General features: G+C 51.9%; 1 protein-coding gene across 1 annotated transcript in view; it reads right to left on the reverse strand.

Annotated features, from left to right (window-relative positions):
* SPMAP2L (sperm microtubule associated protein 2 like) overlaps window positions 1-16,957 on the reverse strand; it is a 68,798-nt gene that overhangs the window by 19,060 nt on the left and 32,781 nt on the right. Inside the window, exons 2-4 of the mRNA XM_065405089.1 lie at window positions 13,134-13,164; window positions 3,702-3,758; window positions 2,913-3,041 (exon numbers count right to left, since the gene is read on the reverse strand). Of these exons, the coding sequence (XP_065261161.1) occupies window positions 2,913-3,041; window positions 3,702-3,758; window positions 13,134-13,164 (217 nt within the window). The remainder of the gene's footprint in view (window positions 1-2,912; window positions 3,042-3,701; window positions 3,759-13,133; window positions 13,165-16,957) is intronic.

The following is a 16,957-nucleotide window of genomic DNA, read 5'->3' on the forward strand; positions in this document are numbered from 1 at the left end:
ACCTGCTATCGGAGAACTGCAAACTTGGGCATTGTCTCCCTGGAACAACTTTGAACTACGTATCCGTATGGCCAGTTTGTCCCCTGGCTTTGCCTTTTTCCAACAAATCCGTAAGTTATGAAAAACAATGATCATCTGGAGGAGGGAGTCTCCATTGATTTTTTATGACAAATACAATTGGGAGATGTTAATGAAACTGAAGATTCATTGCCACAATATAAGCAATAGTGGTAATAATCATTCACCTATACCTCAAGATGGGCATTTTAAATATGTACATGTGATGAACCCTCTTTTGAAAGAGGAACTAAATAACACTGCTCAGTAATAACACTTGTTAGGGCCTGTTTTCTTCTTGCAAGCTGTTGGCAGAGGGTTGGTTAATTTGTTGCCTTACAGCCACATTCCTTTGACGATATTCTGCTCTCGTCTATATGCCCTCATTTGGTGTACTGGCTCCTCTTCCATATCATCACATGAGATCTGGTATGTTAACAAAACTCCATGCTACAAATTCAACCCTATTAATTCATATATCTTTCCATTCTCTTCATCAGCATGTGACACAGGGATGTTTGTTGAACACAGGGGGAATTTACACAATGTAGATCAGGGGTCAGCAGCCTTTGAGAAGTGGTGTGCCAAGTCTTCATTTATTTACTGTAATTTAAGCTTTTGCCTGCCGGTAATACATTTTACATTTACAGGGGCCGGCGGACGGAACCCCAGACCAGCAGCGGGCTGAGCGGGGCCGGCGGGCAGAACCCCAGGCCAGCAGCGGGCTGAGCGGGGCCGGCGGGCAGAACCCCAGGCCAGCAGCAGGCTGAGCGGGGCCGGCGGGCAGAACCCCAGACCGGCAGCGGGCAGAACCCCAGACCGGCAGTGGGCTGAGCGGGGCCGGCGGGCAGAACCCCAGACCGGCAGCGGGCTGAGCGGGCAGAACCCCAGACCGGCAGCGGGCTGAGCGGGCAGAACCCCAGACCGGCAGCGGGCTGAGCGGGCAGAACCCCAGACCGGCAGCGGGCTGAGCGGGCAGAACCCCAGACCGGCAGCGGGCTGAGCGGGCAGAACCCCAGACCGGCAGCGGGCTGAGCGGGCAGAACCCCTGACCGGCAGCAGGCTGAGCTGCTCAGCCCACTGCCAGTCTGGGGTTCCATCTGCCAGCCCCTGCCAGCCAGGGTCCCGGCAGCTGGCCCCGCTCAGCCCGCTGCCGGCCCGGGGTTCCGTCCATCCAGGCTGGCAGTGGGCTGAGCGGGGCTGGGACCCCGGCTGGCAGCAGAGTGCCACTAAAAATCAGCTTGCGTGCCACCTTTGGCATATGTGCCGCAGGTTGCCGACCCCTGATGTAGATGATTTGCTGCAGGATGCATATGCCATTATCTAGCGTCTCTCCTTCTTCTCATGGAACAACAGGGTCATGAAGGAGAGAGGGCTACGGTCTGGGAGAGTTCACAGGGCATTGCTCCCAAGGGTCTCAGCCATGGGGCATCAGACAGCATGTGCAAGACAGGACAGCTGTGGCTTGCTGAAGGCCTTTGGGTGCAGGGGCCTGCAGACTAGGGGAAATGGAGAAGTCAAAGACAGCCCCAGCCCTGTGCAAATTAGCAAGTCACTGTAGAGAACCCTGTGCTCTTACAGTGGTGGGGAGGAGGGAGGTAGAGTGGACAGCAAGCGCAGAGCTTCTGACCAGGCAGTCTTCCCACCTGGCCCTGCACACCAGCTACCGAATTATGGAGTGGGGTTCTGCTCCTTCTACCCTCAAGCCGCTGGATCTTTATGCCTTTGAAGTGACAGCGCGTGTGGGACAGGCAGTTGACTAAATGGGTGAACAGTGAAGGGGAGAGAGAGGTTGGGCGGGGGACAGTGCCACATAAATCCTGGTCTAATGCTGCATAGGACACAGGGCCTTGCACCTGGGCCAGGGTGTAACAATCCACACCCACACACATTACACAGCCACAGCCACCATCAGTCACACGCCATACAACACCCAACGTTCCGCTCCAAGCCACACGGAAACCAAGATCAAATTGGCACTAGACTGAACCTGGTGTCACTGGAATTCTAATAAGACAAACTGTTGCTCCAGCAACAACAGCTTCCCATTACATGAGTCATACCCGTCTCACAGCCCATCAGCTGTTCCACCCTTCTACCTTGCCTGCCAGGTTTTGCAGGGAGCCTGAATTAAGTACAACTTAACCTTTCCAATTTCCCTTTGGAAATCAAACATACATTTAGAAGGAGATTATATTATGAAGAACCAAGATTTTCTATTATGAAGAATCAGGATTTTCAAAAGTGACTAGTGATTTGCTGACTCCGTGTTTGGGTGCTCAACCTGAGACACCTTAAAAGGACGGCTTGATTTTCAGAAAGTGCTGAGTGCCTGCCCTCTGAAAAAATGAGACTCCTTAAAGTGTCTCAAATTGGCCACCTGAAAATGGCAGCACCCAGAATCATTAGTCCCATGTTGAAAACCTCAGCAACAACATTTAGTGACCAAAACAACCACAAAGATGAATAGATGGGAAACATTGAAAAACCATTCTATTTAGAGACATTTATAATAAATGCTTTACACTTCTGCAGCCCCTTTTCATCCAGAAAATTGCAGAACTCAGCCAAACTTACAGACACCTTAAGATGGCAAAATTGAACAATTGCCTTACTCAGTAGCAGCTCTGCTGAGCTGATCTCAGAGGGAAGATGTTCATGGTGGATTGGGCTACAGTCATGATGTGAAAGTGCAGAAACTTCTGCTTTCTTCTCCTTGCCCAATGGTCTGGATTCACCTCTGTACAGCTGACATGCCTTTATTTGTATTAATTATTATCAATAAACCCTGAGCTGTCACATTCATAAGTGAATGTTTTCCAACAGAAGGAAGAGCGCTCCTGAATACAACCAACCTGCGCTGAAGGTCACCATTGAAAATTTTCTTGGGTTTGGCCAGAAACATAATTCTTGGCGTTGGCCGAGCCGTCAAAGCACTCAGGGAGAGCGGCCAAATTGTCTCCTGATTTCCCCATTCTAACCTACTGTTAAAACAGGGAACAAAAGGGAAACAAAATTCCCGGTTAGATGATCACTAAACTAAGCTTGGCACTGAGCCTCTGATGCTCTTCCAAACTTGCAAAACAACTGAGGAGCAACGTGCATGTTTATTGGTTGCAACCATTATCACTGCACAATGTTAGCAGCCCTCTCAATGCCATTCCTGAGGAACAGCATGACCTGCTCCATCCCACCATCCCCAGCCATGTCCACTCTCAGGAAAGGCCATCTCCCAGCCTTTAAACACACTGGTAAGGGTGGGTGATAAGTCTCCCCCTTGCTCTCCTCCCAACTATCCAAAACATGCAGGGGAACAATAACCGGCAAAATGCACAGCCACCCAAGTGGCAGGTGAAACTTGAGGACTACAGTAAACCTGACCACAACCAACGCTAGATTAAGGTGTAAGCACTCCATGTTCATGTCTTAGCCTGACCCGAACCACAGCTTCTGTGGATGAATTTAGATTCTCTAGCACTGTAAACGAAAAGCCACATTCTTTTGTCTTTCCCAGATGTCAGATGGAGACAGATCACCAGTGCAGGAGAAACCCATTCTCGACACGCTCCACCTTTTATTACCTGACTGTTGTCCACTGAGGCCCAAAGCCCATACAGCGTAAGCTTTGTACTTTTCCCACTCACCTACTATAGTTCTCCCAAGCTGCTTTAGGCTTCTTTGGTCTTGCTAGTTCTCGGATCCTAGTAAACGCAAATCAAGGTTACATGAGCAATTAAACTCAGACTGTTAAAACAAGCATAGAGCAGGTGTTACAGTATTCTGAACCTTAAATAATTCTTGAGTCACTCAAAGACTTTCATCATGAAGCCAACGTGACAGAAGAACACTGATTCTTTTTTTAAGTAATAGGCCTGGCTAGTCATTGTCTCTATAACATTACCTATCTTTTCAGTACACGTATTGATGTAAGAATTCTCTCCCTCTCAGTCCAGCTTCTCCTTTGCTCAGTTCTCTGGTGAACTCATAATCCAGTTTTTTTCTGTTACAGTAGTCTGCTGTCTGGACCAGAATTGCATAGAAAAATTCAGGATTAAGACTTCATGGAGATGGGCCGATGTGGAAGCACTTTTTATTGTTTTAATAATGTGATATTAATACACAAGGACTAGGAGGTCAGAGATTCTCCCAGCCAACACAAAAATAAACCGAATATGCATTATTATCATCATCATCATGATTATTAAATCACACCATTAACACAGTGCTTTACAAGTATAGATTAAGTCACATTCCTTGCATTAAACTGCTTACACTTAAGATCAATGTATTATATTACTATTATTATTAATGTCGTTTGCCTGTTTCCGCTAGCACCCACAATGTGCAAGGCACTGCAGAAACACACAAAATGCACGGTCCCTATCCCAAAAAGCTTCACTGTAAAGAAGGTAAGATGGTTACACTGAATGATCAAGAATTCCCAACAAAGGATTGTCTGTGTCTGTTTATACAGTGTCTGTGTCTGAAGCATGGGCAGGCACACTTGACTGGTGTTTACCCAGATGCGGTTGCAAGATTAAATATTCAGACTGCATATCCAATCAGGGAAGGGATACACGCAATTGATTTAGCAGTTCAATAGTATTTGCAACCTCTCTGCTTGCTGGAAGTTAGTGGCAAAAGAGTCCAATAAAATAGATGAAGTGCCATCAAATTCTTCCTCCTTTTCCATGAGTCCCATATTTCATATGTTGACATCCTTGGTGTCTATTCAACCCTTTCTCCAGGCAGGAAGAGGGCTGGTGGCTTCCCTTTACTTTGTGACACTTCCCTTAGCAATTGAACAGAAGCAGGTGTACAAATTATGCACTATGGGCCTGATCCAATGCCCATTAAAGTCAATGGTGTCACTGGGCTTTGGATCAGGTCCTCTATTAGCCTGGCAATGGGAACACAGCCTGGTGAGGGGGTGGGGCTGGAGCAGTGTCTGAGAGATGTTGGTTAAGAATGCATGTACAATGCGATTATGCTATTGGGTTCTCTTAAGGACACGGGGCCCAGTTTGAAAGTGCTGAGAACTTCTTGCAAGATGCTGAGCACAGTAAGCTCTCCCTGAAGTCAGTGGGAATGGGGGAGCTCAGCATCTCGCAGGAAGCTGGAAAGATGCCTGCAATAGCAGATTATCTTTTAGGCAGTCTATTGTTTATTTGATGCAAGAGGCAAGATAATGGACCGTGCTAATTATACTTAAGCTCTATCATCCTCACATCATGTACAAACTCTGCTCTCAGAAAGATCAGCACAAATCCCATGAGCTTCAGAGGGAAACTCTGGTCCTGTGCCTTCTGCTCATGGCAGAACATGGCCAGGTTTGGCCTTGTCTTTTAAGGAGACAAGCATCAGCTTCATTTTTTAACTCCCAGTCAAGTTGTTCTACAAAGGTCTTCCCTTGAGAAGCAGCAAGGGGCCAATTACAATTTCATTTAGAACTATTTTTAGTTCCAGCCTTGTCACAGCATAAATTTAACAACAGATGAACTAGTTTACTGAAAATGAGATTATTACTGGGCATCCTCTCAGCAGAAGAGGCTCATTAATATCTCTCTAACCTTTACTCATCCACAATATAGTACATTGGCCTAGATCCGTTTTCTAACTATATCCCATGGATTATAAGGAAAGTCTGACTGTAATGCTTTATGTTTTCCTAAGAATCAAATCACCTCACAAAATATGTTCTGTGCAAGAGATTCCTCTCAAGAAGCATGAAAAACCACCAAGAAGACCTTCTGCTTGTATGCTGTTTTTTAAAAATGACAGGACGGCTGTAATTTACATCTCAAATGGAGACCTTCAGTTTGAAATGTAGTCACTTTAAAGAAATAAGTTAAAAGTATTTTCATGTCCCACTCCTGCCCCTGAATGCCACTCACAATTTTTGTGTTTTTTTTATCAATCACATTTTCCTGTTTTAAAAAAAAATGTCATTCTCTCCTCCGCTGTCAAGTGAAAGACTCCCCAAAAAAGGAGAAAACAACTCTCTGAAGTCCCAGCCCAGCAAACGATTTAAATAAGTCTGTAACTTTAAGCACATGAGCAGTCCCATTGACAGGGGAAATGATGAAATTGACTATACCAGTGTAGTATTTGGGGTTTTTTACAAATTAAAAAAGACGGTTACTTACCTTCTGTAACTGTTGTTCTTCGAGATGTGTTGTTCACGTCCATTCCACATTAGGTGTACGCGCGCCGCGTGCACGAACGTCGGAAACTTTTTCCCTCAGCGGCTCCCGTCGGGCCCGCAGGGTCTCCCTTCCCGCCAGAGCGGCGCCACGCCCCAGCGTATATATACCCCTGCTGGCCCGACCCTCCCTCAGTTCCTTCTTGCCGGTGACTCCGACAGAGGGGAAGGAGGGTGGGAAGTGTAATGGACGTGAACAACACATCTCGAAGAACAAGTTACAGAAGGTAAGTAACCGTCTTTTCTTCTTCGAGTGCTTGTTCACGTCCATTCCACATTAGGTGACTCACAAGCTTACCATTGGAGGAGGGTAGGAGTCAAGGAATAACTGATTGAAGCACCGCCCTGCCGACCATCGCGTCATCTCTGGTCTGATGGTGGATCGCGTAGTGGGCTGTGAAGGTATGCACCGACGACCAGGTGGCTGCCTTGCAGATCTCCTGAAGCGGGACCTGCGCCAAGAAGGCAATCGAGGACGCTTGGGCCCTAGTAGAGTGAGCCCGGATCGGAGGTGCAGGCACGTTGGCGAGCTCGTAGCACGTGCGTATGCAAAGCACGATCCACGCCGACAGGCGTTGCGTTGAAATAGGCTGGCCCTTCATCCGTTCCGCAACGGCCACGAATAGCTGAGTCGACTTGCGGAAAGGCCTGGTACGGTCCAGATAGAAAGCCAACGCCCGCCGCACATCGAGGGTATGCAGGCTACGATGGCGTGGGTCCGCATGGGGCTTGGGGAAGAACACCGGCAAACAGATGTCCTGCCCCATGTGAAAACTCGTGACCACCTTAGGGAGGAACTTAGGGTGGGGCCTAAGTTGCACCTTATCCTTATAAAAAACAGTATAAGGAGGTTCCGAGGTGAGGGCCCTCAGCTCCGACACCCTCCTAGCCGAGGTGACAGCCACGAGGAATGCGACCTTCCAGGAAAGGTGCATGAGGGAGCAAGAGGCCAGGGGTTCAAAGGGGGGCCCCATGAGTTTAGTGAGGACCAGGTTGAGGTCCCACGGGGGTATAGGTGGGCGAGTGTAGGGGAACATCCTATCCAGCCCCTTGAGGAATCGGACCACCGTGGGGTTGGAAAACACGGACAGCCCCAATTCCCCCGGGTGAAACGCCGATATGGCGGCTAGATGCACCTTAATAGAGGCGGGGGCCAGGCCCTGGCGCCTAAGGCTCAGCACGTAATCCAGGATCATCGGTATCGAGGCCCGCAAGGGCTGGGCGCGCTGAGACTCACACCAGAGGGAGAAGCGCTTCCACTTGGCCAGGTAGGCTGCCCGTGTGGAGGGTTTCCTACTACCCAGGAGGATTTGCTGGACCTCCCGGGAGCATCTGTGCTCCGCCTCATTTAGCCAGAGAGCAGCCATGCCGTGAGATGCAGCGATGGCAGGTTCGGGTGAAGTAGGCGACCTCGATCTTGTGTTATGAGGTCGTGATGGAGGGGGAGGGTTATCGGAGAGGCCACGGACAGCTCTAAGAGAGTTGTGAACCAGTGTTGGCGAGGCCACGCCGGGGCGATGAGAATGACCTTCGCCCTGTCCCTGCGGGTCTTTAGAAGGACCCTGTGGATGAGTGGGAACGGGGGGAAGGCATATCGCAGGCTCCCTCCCCACGGGATTGCAAAGGCGTCCGCCAGAGAACCCGGACTGCGGTTCTGGAAGGAGCAAAACTGTGGGCACTGGCTGTTGTCCATGGTGGCAAACAGATCCACCTGGGGAAACCCCCACCTCAGGAAGATTGAACAGAGGATGTCCCGCCTCAGCCTCCACTCGTGTGTGAGATAGGACCGGCTGAGACGGTCCGCCAATCCGTTCTGGACCCCGGGGAGATATGCAGCCCGGAGGTGTACTGAATGGGCTATGCAGAAGTCCCAGAGGAGGAGCGCCTCGCGACAGAGGGGAGAGGACCGGGACCCGCCCTGCTTGTTTATGTAGAACATAGCGGTAGTGTTGTCCATCAGAACTGACACGCCGTGCCCTCTTATGGTGGCGTGAAAGGTCTGGCAGGCGAGGCGAACCGCCCTCAGCTCCTTCAGGTTGATGTGAAGCGACTGTTCCTCCCTGGACCACAAGCCCTGAGTGCGTAGGTCCCCTAGGTGCGCCCCCCAACCCAGGTCCGACGCGTCTGTCACCAACGTCAGAACTGGTTGTGGGGCGGTGAACGGGACCCCCACACAGACCTGCTGTTGGTCGAGCCACCAACAGAGGGCGTTCGAGACCCGAGCCGGGATCGTGACAACCATGTCTAATGGGTCGCTGTTGGGACGATATACTTGGGCCAACCACAGCTGCAGAGGCCGGAGCCGGAGGCGGGCGTGTCCAACCACGTGGGTGCATGCTGCCATGTGCCCCAAGAGCTGTAAGCAACGTCTGGCCGTGGTCGTGGGGAATCTCTGGATGGAGGTCACGGCCTCCTGGATTGCCCGGAAACGCGATACGGGAAGGCTCGCCCTTGCCGCCACCGAGTCCAGGACTGCCCCTATGAATTCCAGTCTCTGTGTGGGGACTAGTGAGGACTTGGGCACATTGACCAACAGGCTGAGATCGCGGAACACTTGTAGCGCCAAAGTCACGTGGGCGTGAACCTCTGCCTCTGACCGGCCCGCTAGGAGCCAGTCGTCTAGGTATGGGTAGACACGCATCCGTCGCTTCCGAAGGAAGGCCGCCACCACGGACATGCATTTCGTGAAGACACGTGGGGCCGTTGCGAGGCCGAAGGGCAAGACCGCAAACTGACAATGGCGTTGCTGGATAGTGAAGCGCAGGAACCGCCGGTGAGCCGGGCGGATAGCGATGTGAAAGTACGCGTCTTTCATATCGAGGGCAGCGTACCAATCCCCCGGATCCAGGGAAGGAATGATGGTACCGAGGGAGACCATACGGAAACGTGGTTTTTGCAAGTACTTGTTCAGCTTGCGAAGGTCCAGGATAGGACGGAGGCCCCCTTTTGCCTTGGGAATGAGGAAGTATCTGGAATAGAACCCTTTCCCTCTGAGGTCTGGAGGAACCTCTTCCAGCGCCCCTACAGCGAGGAGGGTCCGTACCTCCTGCATAAGGAGTTGCTCGTGAGAGGGGTCCCTGAAGAGGGACGGGGGAGGGGGGGGTGGGAGGGGGGGGGGCGAGGAAAACTGGAGGGCATATCCTGACTCTACCATGCGGCGGACCCAATGGTCTGATGTTATATGGGACCAGGCACGGAAAAAACGGGATAGGCGGTCCCTGAAACACAGGGGAGGATCCGGGGAAGAGATCGGTACGCTGTCCTCGATCGCGTCTTCAAAATCCTTGTTTATTGCCCGGCTGCGGCTTGCCGTTGTTATTGCCCTGGCCTTGACCCTGGTTAGGCGCATTGTTGCGCCTACGCCTATTGTCTCTGCCCCGCCTACGGTAAGGCTCGTGTCGAGGGCGAGGCTGGTACTGCCTCTGTGGAGGCTGTGGCTTAAAGGGTTTTCTCTGCGTCACGGGGGTATGCATCCCCAAGGACTTGAGGGTAGCCCGCGAATCTTTGAGGCCATGGAGCCTGGCATCAGTCTGCTCCGAAAACAACCCCGTCCCTTCAAACGAAAGGTCTTGGAGGGTGTTTTGCACCTCTGGAGGAAGACCAGACGCTTGCAACCACGCTGAGCGTCTCATTACCACGCCGGACGCGATAGTCCTGGCGGCTGCATCGGCCGAGTCGAGCGAGGCCTGTAAAGAAGTCTTGGCCACCGCCTTTCCCTCGTCCACAATGGCCGCAAACTCGGGCTGCGACCCCTGAGGTAGGGCCTCCTTGAATTTTGACACCGACGCCCAGGAGTTAAAGTTATGCCTGTTGAGGATCGCCTGCTGGTTCGCGATCCGCAACTGGAGGCCTCCCGACGAGTAGACCTTCCTGCCGAAGAGGTCTAATCGTTTCACCTCCTTGGCCTTGGGGGCCGGGGCCTGCTGGCCATGCCGCTCCTTCTCGTTGACCGCCGAAACTACCAGCGAACATGGGGCCGGATGGGAGAAGAGGAAGTCAAACCCCCTGGATGGGGCAAAGTACTTCCTCTCGACGCCCCGTGCGGTCGGCGCAGAGGAGGCTGGCGTCTGCCACACAGTCTTATAGTTCGACTGTACGGTCTTTATCAACGGAAGAGCAATCCTGGAGGGACCCTCCGGGCTGAGAATGTCTACCATGGGGTCCTCCTGCTCGACCGTCTCCTCCGCCTGCAACCCCAAGTTGAGGGCCACCCGGCGGAGCAGGTCCTGGTGTGCCCGGTGGTCAATTGGGGGAGGGCCGGACACTGTTGTGCCCGCCACGGCTTCATCTGGTGAGGAGGAGGAGGTCATGGCTGTTTGAGCGTCCTCATCCTCCTGTAAGTCCTCCTCAGCGGGCTGACCCTCCGGGGTGCGTCCCCTGCCCTGGGTCACGGACGGTGCCTGGCTCGGTGCCGAGTCCGCCCTCTCGGCCTCAGGTGGTCTGGAGACCGTAGCCTCCGCACGGGAGGTGGGGCGGCACCGTGGGGAGCGGGACCGGTCCCCCGAAGGGCCCGACCTCGAAGTTCTGGATGGCGGGCCTTGCTGGTGATAGGCCCACGGGGTCCAGAACGGCCACTGTCCCGGATGGCTCCAGTGCGGTTGCCAAGAGGCCTCGTGCCGTGTAGCGGCATGCCCTCTGCGATCGTATCTCGACAGCCCCGAGCTCTCTTCCGACGCAAGCGACGGTGACCTGGAGGGCCACGGCGGTGCCGTGGAGCGGTGCCGGTCCGGTGTCGGGGAGCGGTGCCGTCGGGACCGGGACCGTGAGTAGCGCCGTACCGATCTGGATCTGGAACGGTACCGTTGACCGCGGGACCGGGAACGGCTGCGGGAGGACGGTCTTGGGGTCCTCACCGTCGAAGCGCCCCGGTGCCTGCTCGGGCCGGGTTGCTGGGACGGTGCCTCGCTCGCGCCGGGGCCCGTCTGCGTGGAGGCCCGTTGCGCGGCGGGAAGCCGGGAGTCCACCGAGGTGGAGCTCAACCGGGACCGGCGCCGGGAGCGGTGCCGAGATGGCGACCGCGATGGGCGCATCATCGCCGGCTTGCCCTTGGAAGGCAGTCTCGGCGGAATGTCTTTGGCGCGGAGTGTGCTGACGGAGGACAATTCAATGAGGTCCTTCGCCGCCTCAAATGTGTCCGGGGTGGAGGGCTGTTCCAACAGTTCCTCCAGCCCCTCCTCCTCACTCGACGCGCTTGTCCCGGGGCTCGACGGGCCTTTCGGCGCCGGAGCCACTGGTACCGGGACCTGTGCCGGGGCCGGCACGGCCTTGGGTGCACTAGCGGTCTTCGTAGGTGCCGCCTTCTTGTGCGGGGAGCGACCCCGGGCCTTGGGCTGGCTCTTGGGCTTGGCCGGCGAAGCAGACCGGTGCCGGGCGTGATCTCGCCGAGGCAGCACCGTAGGTTTAGTCTGCACCGCTTGCGTCGGGTCGCGGACCGATGCCGGGGCACTTCGCACCGAAGCCGACGGTGCCGTGGGAGCGGAGGGCTGTAACGCCATCTCCATGAGGAGCTGTTTCAGGCGAAAGTCTCTCTCTTTTTGAGTCCTGGGCTTGAAAGCCTTACAAATCTTACAGCGCTCCTTCTGGTGAGCTTCCCCCAGGCAACGGAGACACGACTCGTGCGGGTCGCTCACTGGCATGGGCCTGTGGCACGTGGCACAAGCCTTGAAGCCTTGGGCGTGCGGCATGCCCCGCCGCCCAGGGCCGGTGCCGGGGTTGACCAAACCCCTATCACCAAGAGTTTGGTTGGTCTTTGTAACAACTAAATAACTACTTAACTCTAACACTTACTAAACAAAGAACTGATAACTACTGCTAAGAAGGAACTGAGGGAGGGTCGGGCCAGCAGGGGTATATATACGCTGGGGCGGGGCGCCGCTCTGGCGGGAAGGGAGACCCTGCGGGCCCGACGGGAGCCGCTGAGGGAAAAAGTTTCCGACGTTCGTGCACGCGGCGCGCGTACACCTAATGTGGAATGGACGTGAACAAGCACTCGAAGAAGAATAAATAAGTCCAAATCCTCTGCATACAATGAATGCATTTCTATTCTTTATGTGGGCATTATAATCAAAACTAGCACATCTCCAGTTTTGTATGTATGGGAATTTCTGGTAAGAGATTCTTCTAGTTGGGACAGAATGGTCTTTTACATTAAACTGCCTGGATTCACAGGCTGCTCTTTCGCAAACGCGGTCAGGATCAGCGCCACATACCTACACACTACTACAAGCATCTATATCATGGAATAGATTTTTTTTTTTTTTTTTGCAGGTGCTACGCTGGAATAATGTGAATAATTCTTGTAATAACCAGTTGACACAGACCTCCAAAAGCACATCAGCATTGTAAGAAATGTTGTTGTGCCATCATAACTGATTTACTCATTCAACTTCCCTCATCTGCAGGAGACATTTCCTCCTGATATTTATGACATTAGCCGCAGCCCCATGAATCCCCTTGGAGCCAGGCCTGCAGTCCACACTCAGGCAAAGCTCCCATTAGGTACGCTGGGAGCTCTGTCTGAGTGTGGAAGAGGACACTGAGGCTACGGCTTCACTACAGGGGGGGGTCGATTTAAGATACGCAAATTCAGCTACGCGAATAGCGTAGCTGAATTCGACGTATCGCAGCCGACTTACCCCGCTGTAAGGACGGTGGCAAAATCGACCTCCGCGGCTTCCTGTCGACGGCTCTTACTCCCACCTTCGCTGGTGGAGTAAGAGCGTCGATTCGGGGATCGATTGTCGCGTCCCGTCGGGACGTGATAAATCGATCCCCGAGAGGTCGATTTCTACCCGCCGATTCAGGCGGGTAGTGTAGACCTAGCCTGAGTTATGTACTTGCATTTCCAGATCCCTGCTGGGTTATTTTTTCTTACCTGTCACTTGAATATGAACAGAAGTAAGAAACTGCAAAGAAAACAAAAACAAAGTGGGTATTAAAAGGCTGGATAACACCTGCATGCTATGCTGTCATTTATTTGCATTCATTGTAAGTAGCTGACTATACTTTATTCTCTATAAAATAACTGGCAAGGGAAAAGAAGCATGTCCAACTACTTAAGCCTTAGTTAGCTGACAGCTTTGGGTATATTTTCCTAGTAGTTATCCTGAAGGGAACTACAGTGCAATGTACACATCATCTCTCACACTTCCCTGTGGTTAATGGTTGTAACAACAAACGTTCAGGTATCTCTTTGAACCATGCGAGTGTAAGGAGGGTCTGAATGAATGCTTCCCTGACAGCTAGCTGGGAGGGGGAGAGACTAGGAGTATGTTTATGTAACTACAGTTTGCTCCTGCTCTGTTTACATGTTCATCATTTACAGCTTGTCAAAGGATCAACTTTGGCTGGTGTTGGGTACAAATCACCTTAGTACTGAATGCCGGGTAGTGAAATACGGTTACCAATGTAGTAATTATTGCAGGAATACAGGAAAGCAGAACTGTGCTTATCCCAGTGGTTCTCAGACTTTTGTAGTGGTGGCCCCTTTCACACAGCAAGTCTCTGAGTGCAACCCCCCTTATAAATTAAAAACACTTTTTAAAATATTTAACGCTATTATAAATGCTGCAGGCAAAGCGGGGTTTGGGGTGGAGGCTGACAGCTCGCGACCCCCCCAGGTAATAACCTTGTGACCCCCTGAGGGGTCACGACCCCCAGTTTGAGAACCCCTGGCTTAACCTGTCCCAAATGGGGGGGGCACCCTCGGTTGAAAGAACCTCATGAAGCAGGGGCTCGAATGTCAGAGCCTTGTGAAAGTAAGAGGGGTGGAGACAGGAGTCCTGGTCAGGAGGCTGCACAACCCCACCCCCACCCCGGGTCCTCTCTAGACTGGCTTAACCTGTTCCTCCCCACTGCTCAAAGAACAGAGCTAAATAAACGTCATTAGGAGCCTCTTTTGTTACTTTAAATGCACAATTAGAGCTGAAACCAGCTGTGGTAGGACTAAAAGAACAGGAGTACTTGTGGCACCTTAGAGACTAACAAATTTATTTGAGCATAAGCAGAAGTGGGCTGTAGCCCACTTCTGCTTATGCTCAAATAAATTTGTTATTTGAGCAATCCTGTTCTTTTTGCGGATACAGACTAAGACGGCTGCTACTCTGAAACCTGTGGTAGGACTGTGTTTCTGCCCTGTCTGCTAACAGCTAAAATCACTGAGAGCTGAAATCACCCGAACATAGCCACTTTATGAACTTTATACCCTCATATCTCAATGTCTGTACTTTGACCCATCAACCTTTTACCCCCAATCGGGGATATTGCAGATTATGTATTCCTCATGCCACCTTATCTTAAACCAAACTTTGCACCCTCGATAATCTGTATGTTATTCCCTGATAACCAGAAACTTCTATGCTCAAACTCTGTTCACTTTTTTTTTTAACATCATCTTAATAACATTTTTAAATCTGTTCTTCTTATCTGTTCTCATCAGTTTAACATCTGCAAAAGAGCTGAAAATCACTGAGAGACTGATGTACAGAGGTCACAGCTGAGAGGCAGAAGGCAGAAGCGAATGAGTGACCAGCAGGGTGGCGGCAGAGAGACATCACAACCGAACAGCAGGGTGATGGCAGAGAGGCGTGATGACCGAACAGCAGGGTGGTCGCAGAGAACCGTGACGAGCAGCCCGCAGGGGGCGGTGGAGAGGCGTAATAAGTGGCCAGCAGGACAGCTGGTGGAGAGGTGCGGCGAGAGCGGTGAGCAGGTGGCCGGTGAGCGGAGCGAGTAAGGTACCTCTTTACCCCCCACCCAGGGCGGGAGGTGAACTCTGCAGATGCACCTCTGAACTCTGGGTCTGCACTGACCAAGAGCACCAACTGTGAGTGGGGTGCAGAGAAGGGTCGGGCATGTGAAAGGGACTTTTGGGTTGCTGGACTTAAGAACCTGAGGGGAAAAGGGAACTGCCCAACCTACTTGGGGGTGGATCTTGGAATCATAGAATATCAGGGTTGGAAGGGACCTCAGGAGGTCATCTAGTCCAACCCCCTGCTCAAAGCAGGACCAATCCTCAACTAAATCATCCCAGCCAGGGCTTTGTCAAGCCTGACCTTAAAAACCTCTAAGGAAGGAGATTCCACCACCTCCCTAGGTAACCCATTCCAGTGCTCCACCACCCTCCTAGTGAAAAAGTTTTTCCAAATATCCAACCTAAACCACCCCCACTGCAACTTGAGACCATTACTCCTTGTTCTGTCTTCTGCCACCACTGAGAACAGTCTAGATCCATCCTCTTTGGAACCCCCTTTCAGGTAGTTGGAAGCCGCTTTCAAATCCCCCCTCATTCTTCTGTTCTACAGACTAAATAATCCCAGTTCCCTCAGCCTCTCCTCATAAGTCATGTGCTCCAGCCCCCTAATCATTTTTGTTGCCCTCTGCTGGACTCTTTCCAATTTTTCCACATCCTTCTTGTAGTGTGGGGCCCAAAACTGGACACAGTACTCCAGATGAGGCCTCACCAATGCCGAATAGAGGGGAATGATCACATCTTTCGATCTGCTGGCAATGCCCCTACTTATACAGCCCAAAATGCTGTTAGCCTTCTTGTCAACAAGGGCACCCTGTTGACTCATATCCAGCTTCTCGTCCACTGTAACCCCTAGGTCCTTTTCTGCAGAACTGCTGCCTAGCCACTTGGTCCCTACAGAGCAGTGCATGGGCTTCTTCCGTCCTAAGTGCAGGACTCTGCACTTGTCTTGTTGAACCTCATCAGATTTCTTTTGGCCCAATCCTCTAATTTGTCTAGGTCCCTCTGTATCCTATCCCTACCCTCCAGCATATCTACTATTCCTCCCAGTTTAGTGTCATCTGCAAACTTGCTGAGGGTGCAATCCACGCCATCCTCCAGATCATTAATGAAGATATTGAACAAAACCGGCCCCAGGACCAACCCTTGGGGCACTCCGCTTCATACCTGCTGCCAACTAGACATGGAGCCATTGATCGCTACCCATTGAGCCCGACCATCTAGCCAGCTTTCTATCCACCTTATAGTCCATTCATCCAGCCCATACTTTTTTAACTTGCTGGCAAGAATACTGTGGGAGACCGTATCAAAAGCTTTGCTGAAGTCAAGGAATAACACGTCCACTGCTTTCCCCCATCCACAGAGGTTATCTCATCATAGAAGGCAATTAGGTTAGTCAGGTATGACTTGCCCTTGGTGAATCCATGCTGACTGTTCCTGATCACTTTCCTCTCCTCAAAGTGCTTCAAAATGGATTCCTTGAGGACCTGCTCCATGATTTTTCCAGTATCAGAGGGGTAGCCATGTTAGTCTGGATCTGTAAAAGCAGCAAAGAGTCCTGTGGCACCTTATAGACTAACAGACGTATTGGAGCATGAGCTTTCGTGGGTGAATACATCCGATGAAGTGGGTATTCACCCACGAAAGCTCATGCTCCAATACGTCTGTTAGTCTATAAGGTGCCACAGGACTCTTTGCTGCTTTTACATGATTTTTCCAGGTACTGAGGTGAGGCTGACTGGCCTGTAGTTCCCCGGATCCTCCTCCTTCACTTTTTTTAAAGATGGGCACTACATTAGCCTTTTTCCAGTCATCCGGGACCTCCCCCAATCGCCATGAGTTTTCAAAGATAATGGCCAATGGCTCTGCAATCACATCCGCCAACTCCTTTAGCACCCTTGGATGCAGCGCATTCGGCCCCATGGACTTGTGCTCGTCCAGCTTTTCTA

The sequence above is a fragment of the Emys orbicularis genome, chromosome 5 (assembly GCF_028017835.1).
Source record: "Emys orbicularis isolate rEmyOrb1 chromosome 5, rEmyOrb1.hap1, whole genome shotgun sequence".
Classification (NCBI taxonomy): Eukaryota; Metazoa; Chordata; order Testudines; family Emydidae; genus Emys; species Emys orbicularis.